This window comes from Aythya marila, assembly GCF_965140915.1.
Source record: "Aythya marila genome assembly, chromosome: 4".
NCBI lineage: Eukaryota > Metazoa > Chordata > Aves > Anseriformes > Anatidae > Aythya > Aythya marila.
The window spans coordinates 35,050,427-35,073,700 of NC_139045.1; the positions used below are offsets into that span (position 1 = coordinate 35,050,427).

Consider the following 23,274-nt stretch of genomic DNA (forward strand, 5'->3'; position numbering starts at 1 on the left):
GCAAGAAGTAACAACTGCATTTCCCAAGCCAGGTTTAAGCTTGCTCAGATCAATGAAAAGGAGGTTTCTTCTGAGCCCGATCTCTGTAAAGACACCAGTAAATTCTGGACACGTGCCATTCACTCTCAGAGGACAGCATTTAGTTGGATGCATGTATGTACCCTGTAGATAAGCACTCTGCACCATCAACTATTTCTGCACATGAAGAAATTAGCTGTTCTTTTGCCTTCTTTGTAACATATAAACTCCAAGCTTCTTTATCCTATAAGGATAATGATTAAGGACACCTAGCAGAGGCCAACTAACACTATTCTGCATCAGATGGACCCCACAGCTGGTACCCACCAAGACTATGAGAAAATGAAATATTCAGCTTCTCCATCTTCCTTCCTTCCCTTTAGCTAAGGCAGAAGAACTGAGCCTCTTCCCGTAATGCTGTGTTAGAGGTGTGATTTATTTCTTTCTTTAAATAGCAGTGTCAATTTAAGCCCCTCTTCATCCTCCCTGCCCCCATCCCATCCCTGTTTTGCTATTACAGGAAACTGGATCTAGGCTTAAAACAAAGATGTTTGTCCAGATTCTAGGTCACGTCTTTCACCTGATCCCATTGACACAGCTGAGGACAGCAGCAAGGAACACAGGCCGTACATCCACAAAAACATAAAATGAATAGAAGAACAGAAAGAAGTATCTCAGGGGAGCCTTTGGAAGGCCATTTCACTTGTCCTCCAGCAAGACCGGAGATGTCATTTGTGGCATTTTCAGACAGGCATGAGGAACAACGCATTTGCTTTTTCCTCTCCCGGTCTCTATGCCCAGCTACTTCTCGTGTCTCGATCAGACTTAAGAATCCCAAACCAGGCAGGAGCTTGGTATCCAGATATCCCTAAACCAAAAGCTAAAACTGAGGAGAAAAAGCAGATCCAGCCAAGTACTCACACCAGTTTAGCTGACCATGCCAGTTTTTAAAAGGCATCAAATTCAGACCCTGCCCTCCTTAATTAAAAGCTCTGTTTTGCCTTGCCAAGGGAGAAATTTGATGGCCATTAACTGCCCTGCACCAGAAATAATTCTGCACCCAGCAGACCTATGAAACAGGTCTGCTGTTTCAAACAGGTCTGTTTTCCCCCTCCTGACAAGCCGAGGGCACTAAGCTGGCTGAATTGACTTTGCCAAAAAGTATGTTTCTGTCCATTTTGGTTTTCGGGTACCGGCACCTGTGCAGAGCCTCTGCAACAGGTTGGGTGTTACTGCCTCACCTCCACATCACATGAAGTCTCTTGAGGGCAGATGCCAGCAGTCAGGGATGGCTGGGAAGCTCCGTGTTTGAAGCTCCAGGCAGTTCTCCTCTTCTCAGCCTCCCCTGGACTGCACACAAACAGCTTTTATCTGTTAGCCTGGCTAACAGAAAGAAAATCTCGCTTGAATTCAGACTACTGCATGCCAACTCCAGTATTTTCCAAGCTGAACAGCAAGGATGGAGCAAGGCATCAAAGCAGAAAACCCATGCATCCCTCTGGCACCGTGCAAACTGAGAAGCATCCATAAGACTAATTGCCCAGCTGGAAGCGCTACATGATTTTAAGTGTCTGAGGATTTACCGTTAATCCGTTCTCCAAAACTTGCACAACACCGACACAAGCCACACGACAACGAACAGGGAAGTGCACAGACTGCACAGATCCCACCCCACGTACACGCCCTATGCACCAGCTCCCGAGAAGCTGGATCTGCATGGAGCAATCAGGTGTCGACCGCGCTGCCAAGCAGAGCCAGAGTTTCACAACGAACTCACACAGCCTCCACACACCGCCCATCGGACGCTATCTAAGCTTCCAACTTTGTTTTGTCAAGTACGTTTCCAACCCTCCTGACTGCAATGATAACCTTGGAAACAAACCGTGGTATCTGCTCGAGTCTGAGGACTGTTGGAAATGGTGACTCATGCCTGAATTCCTACTAATCTTCAAGTGCAAGCACTTAGGCAGCAGTAATGGTGTTTTAATTTAATGTCCAGGCAAAAGTGGGAAAAAACGGTTAGCAGAATTTGGAAGTGACTGTCAGGAAATGAAGACAAAAGAGGATGCTTGGAGGACACGGACATCAGGGAAGGGAAAGGAAAAAAGAAGTCGTAACTTACGAAGCACGCATCTCCAGGCCAGACAGAGTCCAGTTACCGCCTGTTTCCAGAGGCCACGCTTTACCACCCACTCTTGTGTGATATCCCCCAAAACAAGGCCAGAGCTGTGGTTAACTGCTGTAAAACCCTCCTTTACAAACCCAGCCAGAGACCTCAGCAAAGACACAGCAGGGTTCAGCTCCACTCTTGCTTTTTAGACACGGTGAGAAGTTAAGATGCAACTTCAACTTCCGTAGAAATTCAAACCTCCAAACCACTATTTAACAGAGCTAGCTCCTAGTTACCAGCCACCTCCAGAACATTTCAAATGGTTAGAGTGACACACGGATCTCCTGAAGGGCTGAATACTTCTGTCAGCTCCACCAAACTGACTCCAGCACTGGTACTTGCAAGAGAACTGCCCAGTTGCCAACTAAGCAGGTGATCAGAAAGAACTGTTTTTTCCTGAAGGAAGGCATTCACCAGGCAAAAGGGAAATATTTGATTTCTACCATCTCCAACTTTATTTAAGTTACTGAATGTTTGTTTTCCCCCCCAGCAAAAATTCTGTAGCTACGAGCACCTAGAAAAGTTTTATCTTATAGAAAGACAATTAAAAAGCAATCCAGAATTTGGCTTACAAGTAGTAAACTTTTTGCTGTCTCCCAAGTACAAAATTTAGATGACTTAGCACCCAAACCCCAGCTTTCCAACCACTTAAGCTACTTAGCAGTACTTAGTCAAAATGAGTGTTTTAGTTAGACACCTTTTGCAGGTTATATGCTATTTTTATCTTGTGTATCTCATTGAAGTGACAGGGCATTTACAAAAACGGATTTTAAATATGGTATAAGTGATCCAAATGAAAGTGTTCTCAAACTCAGTAATCGTTTCCAAGATTAAAGCAAAATGAGTTGTAACATGTCACTTGAAATTACAGTAACAGCAAGAGCTCAACTGTTGCTCAATCTGACTGAACTAGATGTCTTTGAGGAATCTTAATTCTCAATATTTTGGAGTACTCAAGAAAAGCACCTGGTGCAGACATGTAGAAAGCTAGCAGCACAAGGACACAATTATTTATTTTACTGTCCTGCTTTTGGCTAACACAGAATTGTTAAGAACTTTTTAAAACTCTTTTTTCCAATGCAAAGGGCTCCTTTGCTTAAGCATCTGCTGCATTAAAAAGCAAACAAACAAAAAAAACCTTACTTTATGAGTACCATTCACATGATTTCCAAATTCATATTAACACACCAAAGGGAAATATTTAACATCTAGATACGCATTAAATGTTGCGGATTCAAGACAAATGCAATTTCCATTCACAGAAAAATACTCTTGTGACAACCTTATTTCCACTGCAAATCATAAGCTATCCATGCCACTCTGCAGATACAGCTTCACAGCTTATAAAATGCCCACTACAGATAAGACTTCCCAAACCTAAACCAGGGAAGCCCACTCACACCTGCAGTGTGTTTCTGCAGATGTCCCTGCACCACCTCACAAGTACCCAGAGCCTAGTGCAGATACATTCAAGCACATTGCATCTTAGTCCCGGAAACACCCCCGATAATAACTCACATAAGCAAAATTAAGCGTGGGCTTGGCCTTTAAAGAGAAGACAGAGAGAAAGGGCTGCTCTTTAAATAATAAGAAGTGGGGGAGTGGATAACAGGTTAACAACCTCCAGTTCAGAACACCTGAAAGTAAAACTTCATGCAGAAAATAACCCTTGCTATCAGCGTTTCAAGGTGAAAGGGTACCTTTGTTGACTAAAATCAATCTTTTCAAAAGGCCAAAATTAAGCAAGATCTTAAAGACAGTATTATCTTCTGAAGGATGAAGAAACAGAAGTGATAGAAGTGAATCATTTGGAAATTGTAAAACCACAAGTGAATCATTTGGAAATTGTAAAACCACATCAGAATAGCTTTCATGCACAAACTGCAGTAATCATTACATAGCCATGTTTCATATGCATTCCATCTATATAGTTCAATAAAAAAACAAATGAATTGAGGGATGGTGGTCACCAACAAAACCAGGTGACACCATGCCCAGCAGCTTGAGGCGTATGCAGAGACTGTGACTCCATGCAGTGATGAAATGCATTTACACATGTCAAGTACTCATCCTGTGAAAGAGAGAACTGTTAATTAATGATTACATCCAGATAAATCGCAGAGGAAGAATCTGACGTGTGCAAACAGCCACTTTTGCTTATTTAAGCTGATGAGTCACATGATTAACTGGCATACTTTGCATTGTTTAGATAAGGTGTGAAGCTACAAACAAGGAAGAACCTACCAGGACTCTCTACCCGCTTGTAGTGGTAGGGATTGATGCAAACCTCCTTCTGTTTTGAACCGAAGGGAAACTCGCAGCATTCCAGTGGTTTCAGTTCGTGATGGCTCTGCAGGTCTGGCCAGCGCCACACTCTGCAGTAAATTACATGTGGCAGCCCTTTCCGGTGTGAAACCTGAAGCCTGCCGTCCAAGGAACGAGGAATTGTGACACAGTTGCTGGGCTGACCAGGACAGCTTAATGCTTTCTCCAGCTCTTCCATAGCACCTTTTTTCTTCTTCAGTTTTTTCACTAACGCATCGACGGCTTTCTCTGCCCATTTTTCTTCTTCATCCCCCTGCTTCCACCCCAACAGCCTCTTCACCGCTGGGCTGGTGAAGGAGAATAAGCTTGTCACGTTCATGGTGACCCTGCTTGGTCACACTGGACACCGCAGACCAAGCAGGAAAGACCGTCCTGTTCTTCCACCACCACCACCCAGCAGATTGTATCAGTAGTCAAAAGCAGTCTGCCCCAAATAATTCTGGTCCTTCTGCCTTTTCACTCCTCCTGTCCCGGGATGGCAATGCTGACATTCCCCCGTGATAGACGTGACCTTCTCATTGTGCTAAAGGCTGAGAACCTGCAGGAGAAGAGGGAGAGGAAAACAGATTTTACTTTTTAAGTTAACCAACAACAGGAAGAAACATTCCCCCCTACAAGATCTGAGTTACCCAAAACCAACTGAACAACAACAAAAAACAACCCACAACCCACCAACCTCCCCAAAAATCACCAAAACACAGTGTTGACTCAGAATTAGACTCAAAGAACAGCCTGATACAGACTTGTAAGCAGCAGGGCTTGCTGGTGAAGCTTTCACGTTCCTCCCTGCTAAATAGTCCTGAATATATGAGGGGATTGCCCTGGAAAATAGCGAAGCAGCACAAAGAAAGTCAAAAATTGTTGGGGGAGTTAGGACGAGGTAGAAGGAACAGACAGGGGTGGAAAAATGAAGAAGGCAGCAGGTCAACTCCTCCATCTCCTCAGGTCCCCCACCCAACTTGCTGCACAGCCTCAGTGATTTCTGTGCCATGCAGCAAGGGGGACCACAAGTGCACTTGCCAGCTTCCGACAATGCTGCTGCTCAGTGCCCAAGTGTAGCCTCAGTTAGTGCCGTGAGAAGCAGGATAGAAAAAAAACGAAAACACAAAAAGCCATGGCTGTATTCCCATACAGACCTGCCAGAAAGGCTAGGGCTCTGTACTAGGAACACAGCTCCCACCAAATCCAGCCTAAAACAGTCCCTCAGCTTTCATCTTTCACTGCTAAGTGTGAAGGGCACTCCCCGCAATCTATCAGCGGTGGCAACCTCAAACAGCAAAACGTCCCAAGGAAGGCAAACAAGAGGAGCAGCGCTTTTCGTTTTGCTTTCAAAGAGCAGCTGGAAGCAATATGCCCCACAGCACTCTGCCACCCAGCCCTCCGCAAGCGATACTGCTCGAAAATCACTGCACCAGAGTAATGCATATCACAACCTGAGACAAAAAAAAAACACAGTGCAGCTTCACCTCTGAGTTACTTTGATTAACAAACCAAAAAAAAAAGTAAACTAGAAAGAACCTTGCCCTCACTGATCTCCCACAAGAAAGCAAAGCTCCGTCTTCCCTCCCCACCAAACAGCCCTCGGTTCCTAAGCAGACTGCGATCGTGAACTTACTGCACTGATTACATCCTGACCCCTCCCGCTGCAACGCCAGCCTGCTGCACTCAAGGACACGCGAAGGAGTGGGAAGGAGGAAGAACTGATAAGAGGGCTTCAGATGGCACAGAGGTCCCGAGCTGGGAGCCGTGGAACAGGGAGGAAGCGGTGGGTGAAGGCTGGGGGAGGAACTCCACACCGGCAGGCAGAAGCCCCTGCTCCTGCTGCAGGGTCTGCTGTGAGCAGCAAGTTTCACATCTGCCCAAGCTGGAAGCAAGCAAAAAGCTTGCCTCTGCCAGGGGGAGAAAGGGGGAGAAAAGAAGAGACAAAAAGCACTAAACCATCGGTTTTCAAACGCAGCATGAAGACAGACAGGAAACGTATCCTGGAGTGGATACCAACAGGTTGCAGAGGAAGAGGGAAGGGGAAGAGGATACGAATGTTTTTGTTACCATCAGAAAGACCAAAAAAAAATAACCCATACACACACAGGATAGAAGATGTCAGTGCAGCCGCATGGGACAGAATTATTTAGACTAAGAAACGATTGCAGATCCTAAAATTGTAAATGCCAGGCCACGCTTACCCTCCTGACTGTCACGAATTGGTTTCATAGTGTGCCACTACACTTGGAGTGCTTTAAGCTGAAAACCATCCACTTGGTTCAAATTAAGTTGTCACTGAAACAATTATCTAATTGCAAAGGTTCAGTTTTATTAGGTTGAAAGCATAGACTACATTTATGTGAATAATGATTATGAACTACCAGAGACCACGTCTACCTGCACTTCGCACTGGTAACTTGCCATGCCTTTTACACTAAGACTTCTATCTGAAATAACGTCAATGTGATGCAAGATTTGCACAGGCCTGGGGCAAAGTTAAGAATTTATTTTGTTAGCTGGGCACGTGCCATACTGCTCACTGAACTGGAACTCCATTACTGCCACTGACTGTACTCCGGGTGTATTTAATCCTTACATGCTTTCTGAAGGGCACTATTAAAAGGTTGTCCTAGTATAAGAACCTTTTATCAGAAACCCAGTGTGTATGCTTCTATGCTTGTAAGTACTGAGTTACGAATAACTCATATATAATCTGTATCTCATTGAATGCTCTGAGTATCTTTTTTTCCTGCCCCTTTCAAACAAAAAATACTACCTCCACACACAAAAGGTACAAGGCACAGTGGTACAGCACAGAGCAATCAAGTCAAGCTTTCTGCTTCACATCTGTTAGAATTAAAACAAGAATATTTAAAAGACCTGAGTTGAAGTTTTAGTGAAAAAGAAAGTACAAACTCTAAATCTCAGTCCAAACTTCTGTCAACGTTGGTAACGAACGCAGACACAGTTCTACCTATGCATGACCTATTTCTACCAAGCTGCTTGAAAAATAAATGGCCAAGCTACTTCTCCCTCCTCCCCAAGTCCTGCCCATTAAAAACTATATGTTTGTACTGCTGCCTGGAATTATAACCTGTTTAACACGTGCTAGCACACAAGCTCTGCAAAGCCTAGGAAGACATTCAGATGTAGCCACGAGTACATAGATCATAGGAATAGGCTTTCTGACATTCTTGGCTCAAATCCTGTAACGCGCATGTCTCCCATTCCCATAAATACGTTCCCAAACACTCATCATCATCACAGACAAAGGTGTTATCTTAACAGCTGGCACCTGTGGAGCAACCACTGTAGGGAAAAATGCCTTGGCAGCACAGGGAGCACATGAGGCACAGTACTTGTAGATACACTTGAACGCAACACGAGCCCCATTTCTGCCTGTCACTAACCTCCAGCCCTGGGACTCCTGCTGAAGCCCGGCCTGGCCGAAGGACATCCAAGCCCCGATCAAGCCAGAAGACAAAGCAAAGGGGTTGGGGGAAGGAAAAAAGAAAAAGAAAGAAAAGAAAGAAAACCACAGGCTGTTGCGTACCACTAACACTGAATTCCAATAGTGGTATGAAACTAAAAAAAGGCCGTGTAGGTGGAGTTTCTCATTTCCAAGAAGTCAAAAGCATGCCCATAGCACCAAGCTTTTGCCAGTACATTCCATTTCCCTTTCTGCCACTTTTGGTTTCTGCAATGCATCATTTCCTGTATTACTTTTGCACAGTGGTCTTATCAGCTGGGAGTACAAAATAAAGATTAAACCACGAGTCAGCAGATGACACAGCCTGAGTGTTTCTTCCCTAAATACGCATACCCTTCTGGGAAACCAGGAGCTGGCATTTCCAATAGCTGAGTGGCCACCAGCCCTTCAAGGGTACATTTACTCAGAAGCTACCAGTGAAATAAAAACATGGTCCAAACAACAGGACACCCTCCAAAAGGCAGCCTGGAATGAGTTTAAAGGAAATCGAGTTGTTACCCACTTATCAGCCACTCTTTACACATCAAAAACCACGCGCTTTTTTATTACATGTTCTGTCTGCTGATGGATGAGCTGGAAGCAACAAACTTCTTTCAATACCAGCACTGCTTTATTTGTCCTCCTTCACTGCTGCTATCTTTTGTGTCATCTTTGGACCGACACACAAACCCACATGCAGCTTGTGAGGAGGCTGTAAAAATAATAAAAAAAAAAGAGCATTATACACACAGCTGTTTAACCAGCCGTGGATTTAAACAAACGTACTCAGGCAAAATGCCTAAAAGTGAAGTTCTGCAGCCCTCAAAGCAGAGATGGTTACCCTGTCAGCAACACGAAGCAGACAGTAAAATACTCAGTGAGACTGTTCTCAAATTCCCACAGGAGATCCCATAGGAAACTGTCCTGCTTTGCATAAATGATTGTTTTTGGTGGGTGGAGAGAGGGTTAGGACAATTAGATGATCCTCGCTGTCAGGGAGGTGAAACAACTCCTAGCCGGAGTTTCAGGCAAACAAGAAGCAGCTCTAACTCTCCTACTCATTTTGTTATTTGTATTACAGGCTCAGTGATGCAGGTAGAAAGGATCCTATTATGTATTTTTATTATATGCTCAAAACAGTTAGACATAAAAAGGGGCAGGAACCACAGCGAAGAGAATCTACATAATTGTTAACAGAGAAAACTGTCTATTCTTTGACTACATTCTTAAAATTCAGTTTCTTATTTTATTCAGCATGCCTCCTCTAAGGGTCCATTAGCTATTGACAACATAAAGAAATAAACAAATTTTAATTTGCTTCTTAAGAAATATTTAGTCATTTACCTTCTCAGAAAGACAACTTTGCAGCAATTCACGTTTCTTCTCAGTACAACTTTTTTTTTTAATAAAAGGTCTAGAAGAAAAAAGATCAAATTTTGGCATAGAAGCCAAAGAGCTGTCACTTACTCCCAGCAAAAGCTATTTCCACGTATTACTAAAGAGCATGCAGTCCAAACATCTGTAATGCTAGAATGTGTTACACCATTTGTGCACCAGCTTCCTCTGGCTCCTTATCCTCGGAGAAAGCAGCAAAAAGTTTTGATTTCCTTCTTCATGCAATGTGACTTGTAAAACAAGACGTCTGAAGTCTTCTGCTGAATTACTCTGTTTTTAATCAAAGACTTCTTTCTTTGCACTTTCTTATGGCAAAAGATCAGATCTGGTTCATCTTGAAAAAATGCACGGAAACCTGGTAAAAGCTTCAAGAGCATTACAATACACATGCAAAAAGAAAGCAAGTTTCATTTCAAACTGCTGTAAAACTCATTAGAGAGTTCATACAGAACCTAACTTGGCTTTCCTTGCATTTCTGAAAAGGATAAGAAGAACCAAGAAAGAAAGTTAACTCTTTTGGATGTATTCTTGGCTTAAAAAAATAAATTAAAAATGCAATCAGGTGTTAATTTCTACTCTGCATTGTACTGATACAGGTGTCAATATGTGATAAATACCTGTATGTATCAAGTGTTTGAGTAAAAAGTATTTCAATACTGGTGTTGAAAATACTTCAACATACTGCACAGGCTGTTTTCCTGGCACTGTATTAGACACCCAGCAAGGGCCAGCAAGGTACTTTGAGCCTGTCCCATAAGGCAGCCTCTCTAGGTTCCTGAGACCGAAGCACCATGCCCAAAAAAGAGGATTAGGACAACTAACTGCTCACTGTATCTAATGAGGGACTGAATGTCCTTTCAAGGCAGCCCCCAGTATGCCATTTTTCAGCCCAGAGAAAATCCCTGTAGACACGTACCTGCACCACTGAGTGCAGCAGCTCGTATGGAGGTTTGTGAAGTGCAGGTACGGAGAGGAACCCAGCTACCTACAGCAGCAGTCTGCCCAGCTTCTTGCAAGAAGCATCTAGCAGTTCTCCTCAGAGCATATGGCTATCAATAGTGTTTGCCTTTAGAAGGACTTGCACAACTTCTCCCTCATTTAACAAGCCAAATCAGACTGATGGAGTTCTGAACGTCACCCGAGCACCAAAGAGCAGATCCACCGCTCACTCAAAGTGAGGAAGCAGGCCCAAGAGATGCTTCATGTACTAGGGTTTGTCAAATCCAAATGACAACCCCCCAGTGCTCAGTTACTCCAGAGCATGATGAAATAAACCTGGTACCATCAGCATCTGCCAGTTCCTTGCCAATGATCACCACGGTTCAAACCACATACACAGCCTCTGGCTGGTTTCTACCACCAACCAAAGGTAAACCTTCCTGCATTCTCCTCCCAACTCAGCTTCTGGTTCCTAGATTTGAAAGACTGAAGGTAACTGCACTACTGCTTCTCCAGAGAAAATGCTCCATTTCTGTATGCATTAGAAACTGAATACTGTGTTATAATCCAACTAAAATAGCTTAAGAGTCTTTGTAAATAAACGCGTAATTGTGAGAAGTGACACAGAAAATAAATGTTCCCAATTTTAACAGATGCATCATCGATTAAATTTGCTCCCCCTTTTTCATTAAGAGCAGCTTTTCCCAATGCCAGATACTGTTCTCTGTAACTGTTCTGACATTTAAAAATTGTGCTCTTGAAAACAAATTGGAACAACACATCTTGCAAGAAGCTTATCTTCACCCTAATTAGAGCACAACTCCTCCCTGTTTACAAGAAACACCAACATGTACAGCCTCTTAAACAATCACCAAATCCTCAAGCCATGGAGCCTTAACCAAGTTAAGAAACAACGGCAAAACTCCTTGTTTGCAGTGCTGAATTTTACTTACTCCTGTGTTCAGATACTCCATGAAGCCACAAACTGCCATCTATCTCTTCCTTTACCATCTACTGGTCTTCTCTTTGCACTGCTTCATCTTACCAAGACTACGGATAAAAAAAACTAACACCAAGTTTACCAAATAACTTGGAGTGGAAGCTGGATAAGCCCAGTGCACAGAAGGGCTCGTACAAGTAGGATGCACCAAACTATACGCCCAGGTGTGGAGAAACCCCTTCTGGTGTCGGCAAGCCGCTGGACTGACTCAGATGTGTTATCACTGATTATCTCTAAAACCGCAAGTTAAAATATTAACTTAAGTCAGGAAGGAACTGTGATTTGATTATTCAGTTAAAGTTCTGGCACATACGGGACTACAAAGCTATGAGCTTCATTCAAATAACTCGTAAGATGAATACAATGCTGTGAACCACAAACCGTGACAGGATGGTGTTCATGAGTTGTTTTTTTTTAATGCTGTAAAGGGGGAGAAGACTTCATTTTCTATGCTCTCTAAGCAAAAGGTCACTTAAAGAAGTCTTCAAGTGAAGCCCAACATTCAAAAGAAAAAAAAATTATCGAAACAAGTAATTATGATAAAATGAATTACTAGTCGCAGTAAATATTTATCATCACAGTGAAATTTGCCCATCTTCGGGCAAATTTATCCACATTGCTTGTACACACCATGTCATCCCCCTAGTCACCTTAAGTGTGCAGGAGGACAGGAGAAGGTGAGGAACTCAGTCAGCATCAGAAGATGTCACAGGCCATGTCCTGAAAATGCCAAGCAGCCTGTAGCCCTGTCTGGACCACTGCCTGCAGCTCTGTGAACACGGTGTATCCATAAAGATGCCATAACCAGCCCAGCCATCGACGTCAGAAGTCCTTCACTAAAAAGACAGAAAGCTAGGGAAAATAGCTTCCCTTCCCTTTCATCATAAAACTTGAGTGCAACTCCCTTTTTCCACAAAGAGCATTCCCTTTCCTGACTTTTTGAACTGTCTTCAGAAAACAGGTGTTGTTTACAACAATAACAAACACACATCTGTGTGGGTGTGTTACTACACACAAAGGCAGGATAACTGAAACCTCTTCCTATATTTAGATCTGTCTGGTCAGCTCTAATTGCATAATTTAATCAAAACCCTCTCCAACGGAAACACATCCATATTCATCACAGGCATCAAAGGAAACATCTTTACAAACTATATCCTTTTACAAACCGACACATGGTCCCACGCCACTTGTCCAATTGTTGAATTCCTCCTTTGGGAAGGGCATGGAATTTTATTTCTTTTTATCAGCTGAAAAAAGCACTTCCCTCCAATTCATCAGGGTAGGGCAGGAGGAACTTCCTTCACAGGTGAGATGGGGAAAATTTACTGACATGTCACTTTCAGGGTGGTTTTGTGTTTGTTTTTGAAGAGTAGTTAAAACACACATTTGCAACATAAAGCAAAAATCCTTGAAAAATGCCCATCAGCACCCAGTTCTCAACATTTTTGAGTACAGCCCATAAAATGCAAGATGTTTTGTCCTTACAGGATGGCACAGACTGCATGGAGTCACGACAGGCTGTCGCCCCATCTAGAGTAGCTCTACAGTGAAGTATTTTTAAGGAGGGAACCACGCTAAATGCAATCCAGTTATACTCAGCTTATACAAGCCAGTGCTCCTACAAATGATTCATTTTACCAAGAGCATGCACTGATACAGTTACATCAGCTGCATTAAACCACTTCTAAAGACTGTGACCCAGACCTCATTCATCAGAGATTAAGTAAAGATGTTAAATTACAGCTCCAAATCCTCAGCTTTAAAACAGAATGTTTCACCAATGAAAGAGGCAACAAAAACTGAGAAGGAAAAATTATTTATTCATTAACAAAAGTGTTATCAATCAGGTCAAGCCTCAGTAAAGAATAGGCTGATGAAAATTAAACCAAGAAAAGAAAGGTCATTAAAATCAGTAGTTCTTTTCACAGATTAGTCCCCCACCCACCGTTTATACACTTGAGATAAGAATGGCCTCTCTGGATTGCCACTGCTGAGGGCATCTTCATGATGTATGAAGTACACACTTCTTTAGATGCACGCTTTACTTTTAAAAAAAGGATTCCTCTAGTTTTCCTCCTTTTTGCCTGATTTCCAAAATCCACAGCAGTGTTTTTTGCCTTTAGATAGCCTTTAAAGCACTATCTTCAGCATGTCTTTGAAACAAGATGCAGAGTGAAAGGTCCACATTCAATTTCACAAACCGCCTTGCAATTCACGACTGTCACTCTGGACAAAGTGTTTAATGATGATACAGCTTCACAAGCCAAGTTTACACAGCCCAGAGACAAACAAGCAGATCTGCCAGATTTCCACCCTCTGATGAAGCACTGCTTAATTACTGCCTGCCACTAGCAGCCCTCTGAAAACTGGGACCGGACCTCCAACAACACAAATTCCTGCCTGTCCCTGGTCCCCAGGAGAGGTAGTGAGCAGCAGCCCACCACCAGGCTGCAAACACCCCATGGCGCTCACCCCATATCTGCCAAGCCTCCCGAACCTGCCAGGCCCTTGGCAAATGGAAGAGGCCAAGATCACAGCGTTTAGAAAGGTCTCTTCAGCTCTTACAGAAGGAAATGAGAATTGTTAAGATCTGCAGGTAAATATGGATTTAGAGATTCACCTGAGATCAGGTCAGGAAGTTTTGGATGCCCACTTAAAACACACCACAGATCGAGACTGAGGGAGGCCTTTATCAGCACGTGAGTTACACGTTTGGGCTTGTCCATACCAAAACCTGGAACTGCCTTCAGCTGCACACCACTAACACCTCAGCACGGCTTATGCTCCCACCAGCATTAAGAAGTATACTGGTGGAAGAATAAAGTCACTGACACACAACTATGAAGGCATTTATGTGGTCTGTTACTTTCACAAGTGTTTTCATCAAGGCTTTCGCTACACTAAACCAAAGCAGCAGGCACACCTGGCACAGGGGGGCCAACAACCTCACCGGTGACAGGCAGGCCAACGATGAAATCTAAAGGCTCCACTCTTAGGAACATTTTTATGCCAGGAAGACAACTGACGGTTAATTTGTTATCAGTGATGTTTTTTTCCTGGCATCCCTATGCCAGTAAAACCTCATCAGCAGGATGAGCACCGTCACACACGGTGTTGGGCTGCTGCTCACAAGACAAATCCTATTTCCTTTGGGCAAGCCGCTTCCTTGCTTAAAGCCTCCGGTTCTCCCACTTACAAATGAAGAACAAAACTTGTAAAGCTACTCATGCAGAGGTAAACAGATGAAGAAATACAGTTTTCAGCAAGGATCTGGAGGGCAAGGCACCGTGGCCGAGACTGGAGCACGTGCCAGCGCTACTGCATCCATCTCAGCCGACCAAAGGGCCTCCAATTACTGCCAGCAGGGAAGGAGATGCATGGATCCTTTACTCTCAGACATCTTCCCCCTTCTAAAAGCACAAAACGAGGGTGCACCCATGTTTGAAGACTCCAGGAGGTCCAAAAGGCTGCAGAATGAAGCAAAACCATGTCACAGCTCCAAGTCAGAACATCTGCAGAATCTCACATCAAACTATTTTCTCCTGTCCTGAGATCAAGGCACTGGAGGATTTCGAACAAAGGCTTCAGCCCACAGATAGCAGCTGATGGTTCATACAGCACTCGCCAACTGCACAGCTCGAAAGGAAGCGGGAGATAGCCTCCTACACTGCTTGCTGGGAATACGGAAGTTTTACAACAAGCGAAAACGGTTGTTATCTGTCTATCTGGTCCCCTGGTTATCTGCAAGCTTTTTATGACTTTGGAAGAGGAATCAAGCCACATATAAAGAATCACTCAATATCCTTTTCTTATCTGAGAGGTTTTTTTGTTGTTGTTGTTGTGTTTTTTTTTTTAATTAACAGAACCTATACGATTCTGCATACAGAATTCAGGGAACTTACTCATTCCACCATCATTTTCTAAGACAAGCTTAAAGTTACACACTTGGGGCTTTGCAGAACTGAAGCACTGCACCCTTACAGCTCAGACACCAAAACACAGCATTTCCTGACCAACACATGCTCTCTGGGGTCAGCAGCAAACTAGCTAAAAACCTGGCACAACGCTTCCCAAGCTTTCCATTGCTGCCAGCTACTGAATAAATAGCTGTAGCTGTCCCAGTACAGAGGACAGGAGGACTCCAACCCCCAAATAAGCTGGGAAGAAACACCAGGATGAATTTGCAGGACTTGTAGCTCTCCAAGACTACTTACTGCTAGGCTAAATGCCAGTGAGCAAGAAGAGCAGACAATAATTTCACATTCCTTGTCTCTAAGCTGAGAATCTAGATGCCTTTAATTCTGAGGCTGAAACCAGGACTCCCAGGTTTCTCCTGACAACAAAACTTTAGACTCAAACAACCCAAGCTGCTGGCTGGCCTGTAAGGCTGAGGACCCCTGTGTCCCAAGTAGGGGGAGGCAAGAAGCTAGGCAAAGGTGTGATGGAAGCCTGCCTACAGTCAGAAATGCAGTACTGTGTTTATTGAATTTCAGTGAAAGCAGCTTGCCACCAGCGCTCCCCAGTCTCAGCTGCTGCAGTGTAGGTGCTTAAATTCCTTCCTCCTATGCACACACAGGAGTAAAGTGGAGAGAGAAGCAGGGGGTCACTTGCTGAATTTCTGGAAGGACCACTACAGCCAGGAAGGCATATTATTCAGGAAGCCTCCTACTTCCATCTAATCTGCCCACTTTCCACCTCTCCCAAAATGACCGCTCTCTAATCTACCATCAGAGTGGTACACACAAACGCTGATCAACTCTTTTCAGCCAAAATAAGAGCAAGAAGCTCTGCAGCTGGCTGAGGCATGCATGATGGCACACAGGCATGTCTTCACATCAGGCAGATGAGGACATACATTTACAGTCCTACACTTTCAGTAACTCCCTTCAATAAAATTAAAAAAAAAATGCTTTGGTGACTGAACATAGTAGTTGGGGAGAATGAAGAGAACACTCAGGTGGAGGTATCACCAGGTGGACTCTGCTATCCACCTTTACCTACTTGCCTGCTCCCAGTTCACAGACTCCAGGAGATATACTGCATCTGGTCATGAGTTATACCTGATAAACTAGTGTGGGCAAGGGCAACGGCCAGGAAACCTTAGTAAACAGCCCTTGGAGTATTTATGCCAGTTATGTCAGGTGATGTTTTCTAGGGGAAAAAAAAAAAAAAGACATTAACAGTACACAGTCTGCTGGTTGTTTCACATTATTTCATACTGTAAAAAGGGGGGGAAAAAAAGTTTCTACTACCGTGAAGTTAAACTTGGAGGATATTCTTTTCCCCGTGAGAAAAAGAACATTTGTCCTATCTTATACAGGATGTTCTGCCCATGCAGTTACATTAAACTAGAAAAACACTTCCAACATAGCTCGCAGTTTATAGCAGCAAAACAGCACTTGACCAGAAAAGCTTGTTGAAGTGTTCCTCCCCATCCATCCTCCCTCACCCCCCATAAAATAAGCTACATCATTAATCACTGTCATTTTGCTGCCTATATAACTACACTGGGGCTTTGTGACTGACGTAACTGTTGGCAGTCTAACCTCGCCATGCTAATCACCAACATAAGTATCTGGGAAAAAAACTGTAAATTAGACCTTTCCTTGGCAAGCACTTTAAGGAAATCTTCATCTGGGAGTACTACAGTACTCGTTTACAACTGGCTACCTCCAACAGCTGCCTTTGGCCAGCAAGGTCACAGGTCCACAAGCAGATGAGCAGCTCAGACAGCTTGTTCCCACCCAAAGAGAAGAAGGTCTCCCTTCATTTCCTTGCTCCAGCTTTGGTACTCCAACATAATTCCATGCTCTGCTTACGGTCTGTCAGCCCGTTCGCCTTCCTAACCTGGAACAACCACAAGAAGTCTTCTGCAGAGCGGTGCAATCAGCTCAGAGCAAGATGAGCACCAAAGTCCCCCAGCAAAGAAATCTGTGGCCTGGTCTGAGAGGAGCTGAGCTGAGCTGTTAGAGGCCTTTCCGTCTCGTGGAACTGCCACCTCCCTAATTTTAAACGCTATCCAGGACAAAGATTTAGTGTTAGCTCCGACACAAGTCCTTCAGTCTCTGCAGCATACAGCTCATTTGCACAACGCTGTCTCATCCCCAGAGCAAAAAGCTCTGTCCCAGCTGGTTCTGAATAACCCAAGGGTCTAACAAGCACTTCAAGCAAGCTTAAGAAAAAAGAAAAGCGATTTCATACCCATCTGTCCAAAAATACCCCACGCTACAGGGTTTTTAGCTGAGAGTATTTATAGAATGTTTCCCTGATGAAATCTAATACCACATGTTACAGAAGCTATAATTAAGTTATCTCAAGTTTTTAAGTTAATATGGACAAAGTTTTCCTTTGGCTACAACACCCAAGTGGAAGCACTTAACACTGACACTTGCATGGCTAAAATAAAAGGCCTATTATTAAATATGCCAGACTGCAGAGCCAGCAGTGGGCAAAAACACAGAACAGGAAACTGCAATAGCTGAGATGGCAACCTATATATATAGGCAGGTTTCCCCAGATAGCCAGTAAGATCAAAATTCACACCTTTTTGAAACTGTATAGTTCTTCACTGCATTCATCAGGTAATGAACAGGACAGAGGCAAAGACACAACCAACTCCCAGTTTATCTATCTCCTAGTCTCAGTGATGAAAAAGCAAAAGTGTCTGATGGGAAGAGCAACAACCAAGAGACTGTGTCAAGGGAGACCAAACTCTGGTCCTGAACTCTGGAGACCGATGGAGGGACCACAATGATGCCACTTGATTTTCTTCCACCTCCCTCTTCGCTCTCCATGCAGGAAAGCACCCATCTTAGATGTCTGAGATTCATGAAGGACTACACATGTGAAATTAAACAGATGTAATCACTTCATGCACTCAGCAATCCCTAAAGTCATCATGTACGTGCTATAAAGTCTACAAGGTCTAGGCAAGACATTCCTAAACCACTTTCATTGCTGTTCTGACAAAAAAATAAAAATAAAAATACTGCTGTAATACAACTGGAATAAAGAAGTTTTCAAAACAAACCCACCTAATAATCATTTGAAAACAACAATACTTTGGTCTACGTACATAAAAACAAAAAACAATTAGTTCAGGAAAATTAGACAGACGCCTGCTTGCTTCAGTGCAAATACAAAAACCACATCAAGTGCCTATTAGGTAGGGGTAGGGACAGAGCTTCATTTGCTTTGCACAGTCAGAGTCACAAGAGACCTGGCTTTTAAAGTAATACGGCATTTTTACCAGGAAGACAAACTCAGTGGATTCAGTGCTGTTAATCAGAAGTCATACATTTCAACAGAGGATAGCAGATTTGGTCAGAATTCTACAAAGGATGGGCTTTCACGAATTACAATCAGAATCACAATCAGATCACTTTGCTTCCCTGATTTTGACCACTTCAGCAAGCTCTATTTAAAACGCCCTGTGACCTCACTGTGCTTCTTTTAAGAATTTCAAATACAAATCAGATAGACTGGAATGCAAAGCACAGAAAAGTATTAACAACAATATCCCTCCCCAAATTTTAGCCAAGATTTGAAATATTTTCAAAGCATCCAGAAGTCTTGTGAGTTGTCTCACTCATCCTTCCTTTGCTGCTTGTACCCCTGAAGTTTGCTTCACCTATGGCTCCGTTCCATTAAAACGCCAGTCATTTGTCCTGTCACCCTTGTTTCACACAGCTCTGGTTATAAGCCACTTTTTCACCACTTCTTTCACTGTCTGTGAGCTACTGAAACGTACTGACCTGCAGAGGGTCCCATACCATACTGATATCTTCAGCGACCATGCTGAATCCTTGTCATGTCCATGTGTTCATCTCCCAAGATATCTGCAGAGCTAAGATGGGCTGTCTTATTTTAATACGTGGAGTAAGGGCAACAGAAGAAGAGAAGTCAGACAACTCATACCTAAGTTTAAATCCGAACCAAAGCTGCTTTCCCCAAAGCAGATTCCACTCAGGAAACCACAACAGTGGTAAAAATACGTCAAATTACACAACAGAGTACTTAGATATCAAGAGAAAGACCCCTCAAGAAACAGAACTGTTTTATTAATGATCATATTTCAGTAACCTTTCCAAACCTGTGAGCAGAACCTATACTATAAATCTGGGGCTAGTGGCCTGACTTGGAAGCGGCTTTCTTGTTTCATACAACACAGCTCAGAAACCCTTGAAAAAAAGACAACCGGCCAACAGCAAGCAAAGGTGTTCTGCCAACATTTCGTCCCACAGGAACACTCAAAAGAGTTTGTTTTGCAATGTCTTGGGAGGGCTAGAAAGAAAAGAACAAAGACTTTAAGAAAAAAACAACCTTCTCACACACTTGCTATCCACTGTGTAATTTACAGGGACACCAGAAAAAAATTAAGCTATGTTTGTAACCTTAAAGAAGTTATCAAGTGAAACAGCAGGAGATGTCAGTTCCAGATGGACTTTCTTTTGATTCCACATTACCCCCCCAACACACACACTTCCATATGTGTCTTGGAGAAAAGTTTTGAGAGTCCTCTTTCCACTGCCTCAGGAAATATAACTAGTTAAAAGCCACGTATTTTGTTCCTCAACATGCCAGCTGAATGAAACTCCCTACTACTAAAATAAATGCAAGCCAGCAAGTGCATTGCATTAATTCTTTCCACATTAATATTCAAAGGAAACCTAACAGATACAAAGGTGAAATACATTGCTAGTATAGTCAAATATGCAACACGTTAACAGTATCTGACCAAGCAGCAGATGTTTCCTCCTTCTATCACCCTCAGAAACACATTTCAGTGAAAGCCACAGTTTGTTGCAACTTGATTCCCCAGATATTTACTTCATCTTCAACCAAAACTCCAATGATTTTATGCTTTTAAGTGTTTAAGCAGCTTCTAAGTATTTATATACAAATAGTCATTATATGCACACACCTTAGTAACTTTGCAGACTCTATTCAACTTTATCTTGTTTTACTCTACCTTTACCTGGTCCAAATCATTCAACTTTCAACAGCAGTGCGTTTTATTTTAGGCATTGATATGTGCACATGCAAATACAGCAAACCTATCAAGTGTGGATAATCCCATATATATGCCACAGTAAGAATAAGGAGTCTTTAAGAGTCATGTCCTGGTATCAACACGTTACACCAGACAGAATGCTGCTAGTATTGGCAATCCTTTAAAGCACCTGAAAACAGAAGTCAGAAGTGATTTATCAGAAAATTTTCCCCAGTGAATCGGTGCTTCATGAAAACATAAAATAAGAAAATGCTAATTCCCAATATGAACAAACAGAGGAAGAAAAGCAAGCAAAAGTATTATCAAGTATGGTCACTGCACGACCTAGGGAATCTGAACACAAAGGTTTCTTTAAATTCATAAAACCATTTTTGAGCTGCTGCGTGTTAAGTGTTAGCTCTGTGTGCGTATATGCTTTTTTTTTTTTTTTTTTTCTTGTTGCCTAACTGGACAAGTTTTTAAACAGTCTTGTAACTGCTGCAGAAGAAACTCTGTAACGTGGTAAATCCTGAAATCCAACTTCTACTCTTGCACAAAATACATATTAAAGTGATACATTTTCAGTTTCTCCTCTAACAAGATTTCTTCACAGTGAAAGAAATAAGGTCCACCAGCTGAAGCTATTAGGCATACATGACTCTTAAGCCCATAGGTACAGAAGCTTCTGGGCACAGAAGAGAGGAGAATGAAGACACTCAAGATTCTGTCTATAATTACTCTAACACTGTAAACAAACAAACAAACAAACAAACAAACAAAAAAACATGGATATCTGATTTCCAAGTTATCCAATACTGGATTGATAGTCACACATCACTTTGATGTGGATTGGCATTTTAATGCTTGTAATGACAAGAACTTCCAAGTTAAATACTTCTGAATACCATTAAGTGCTATTTAGACAGTCTCATCTGTTGCCATGTTGGGAAAAGTTCCCTTTATAAGCACAGAAATATGAAATAATGTTTCAAAAAATCACTGGTGAACCACATTAATGATTTGCCTACATGCCAAGTCAACATAATAGTTGCCTTTGGATGACACTGCTTTGAACAGTGCCTAAATATAATGACTTATATAAAGGCACGTTTAAAAATAATTTGTCTTCCTCCTCGTACTCCAGACCTTGCCTCTGCATGCTAAGTAAAGGGTGGGGGTAGAACAAAATGAGAAAGATGGGTGACATCTATTCTAGCATCACACTCCCATGCAGGTATACTCCACCATGTTGGTATATCAAAATAAAAGTGACATTGGCCCAGGCCAGCTACAGAGTTATATCAGCATGACCACATTGTGCAAGTGTCCAGAATCGCTGTACTGGTCAAGTTCTCTGTATTGGCAAGTCCCTCCTTCCACAGAAGGAAAAATAATAACAAAAATTGACCTATCTATACAACTGGGTAGAGCTCAGTGTTATGTGTGCTGAATATTTCACCTCCCCATCTAATTTGAAGTAGCGTGCTCCAGCTTTGCTCCCATTCAGCAAGGAGGCACTTCCAAAGCCAACACATGCAGGCAAAAAGCTGAAGTGGGAACAGATCCTGTACAACCTGGCTTCATTCTGGAAAACATTTTGCATTCCTTGAAATTAGCCTGCTTGTTTTATGAAATGTTTGGCTTCTCTATCCTGTTAAAAAAAAACGACACCCCCATTCAAATACACACAAAACAAAAAAGCTTCTCTAATGCAAATTAACGTTTGTTCTCGGAGGAGGATAGAGATCTTTGTGGCAGCCATTAACAGCTCAGAGTGTCCTTCTCATCACCCCTGAACCCACCCACTGCAAAGCCCTTCACAAAAGGCCTAATCTAACATTTTCCCTTGTTTGCAATCTTGAGGAACAGCCACATTCTCATGGAAATAGTTGTTACACAGCAGTCTGTGTGGATGCAGCTCTATCAATTTTTTTAAAAGTACCACTTTAAAATAACTTGACTCCCATCCCAAGCAAGAAACACTAACATGAAAATCCTCTATGTTGTTCTAAAGTTACACCGTTGTAGCTGGTGCAAAATGGATGGAGCAGCGTAAGATGCCTGTGTAGACGAGCCTGTAAATCGCAAGCATTTCAGGCTACACTTGCCAAACTGGTGCTTATGGTTTAAATGCAACTTTTCTGTTAAAGCAACTTCAAAGGTAAATTTCTAGGAACTGTGTATCTTCTTTATTAAGACTATACTCTTGATTAATACTAGCCTGCAGATACTAGAGGGAAACAAATTTTTGAGAACAGAACAGACTTTTCCCCGCTCTGCAAACACAACTGAGCCTGTCATCAAAACCTAAGCCACAACTTAAAAAAAGATAGAATAAAATAAATCATCAGTAGAACCATTTTGTTAACCATAAAGTATTTCATGAAATCCAATTTTATTTTTCACAGATTTGTATGGCCTTGTTTTCAGTTAGGTCACTCCATTAATTCACCTGCACTGACACAGCAGAAGAGAGCTCCATACCCACATGTTAGAAGACACTGCACCCAAATGCGAGTTTCAGTTCTTTTATTGACCCATCAGAAAGCGTCCCAGCTAAAGCACATCTTGTTGAGTTGTAACTGAAGATGAATACTAACACTTATTTCACCACTAGTGACTTTTCTTTGCTTCTCTCAAAATTAGCTTTCTAGTTACCCTCAAGTAAAAAGAAGATAGGTTACTTTCTTGGAGGGGAGAAACTCAAGAGATGTAGAGCAGAGTTCACACCAATTCAGGTATGAAAAGTTGGTTTAACTACTAAGACATCCAAAACCCTCAAATCTCCAACTAGCACGCAGACTCCTGGAAAAAAAGAAATGGAGCTTTAGCAAGATTTTCCCCAAAACACTTCATAGTGATTTTATCAGCAGAAGTGGCAAGACCTAAGATGTGTAATATGTAATACATTAAACATTTTACTGTCTGTGGCACACTACTTTAAGCTATTTAGAGCAGAAACATGAATCAGAAGCTTGCAG

The 23,274-nt window shown here is 42.5% G+C and overlaps 1 protein-coding gene across 3 annotated transcripts in view; it reads right to left on the reverse strand.

Moving 5' to 3' along the window:
• The window catches only part of SMAD1 (SMAD family member 1), a 46,822-nt gene that overhangs the window by 20,369 nt on the left and 3,179 nt on the right, over positions 1-23,274 (reverse strand). For all 3 annotated transcript variants that reach the window (XR_014317369.1, XM_082758823.1, XM_082758822.1), the window contains exon 2: positions 4,433-5,051. Coding sequence is in view for 2 of the 3 variants with exons in the window: in XM_082758823.1 (XP_082614949.1) it covers positions 4,433-4,832 (400 nt within the window). In the remaining variant the exon portion in view is untranslated. The remainder of the gene's footprint in view (positions 1-4,432; positions 5,052-23,274) is intronic.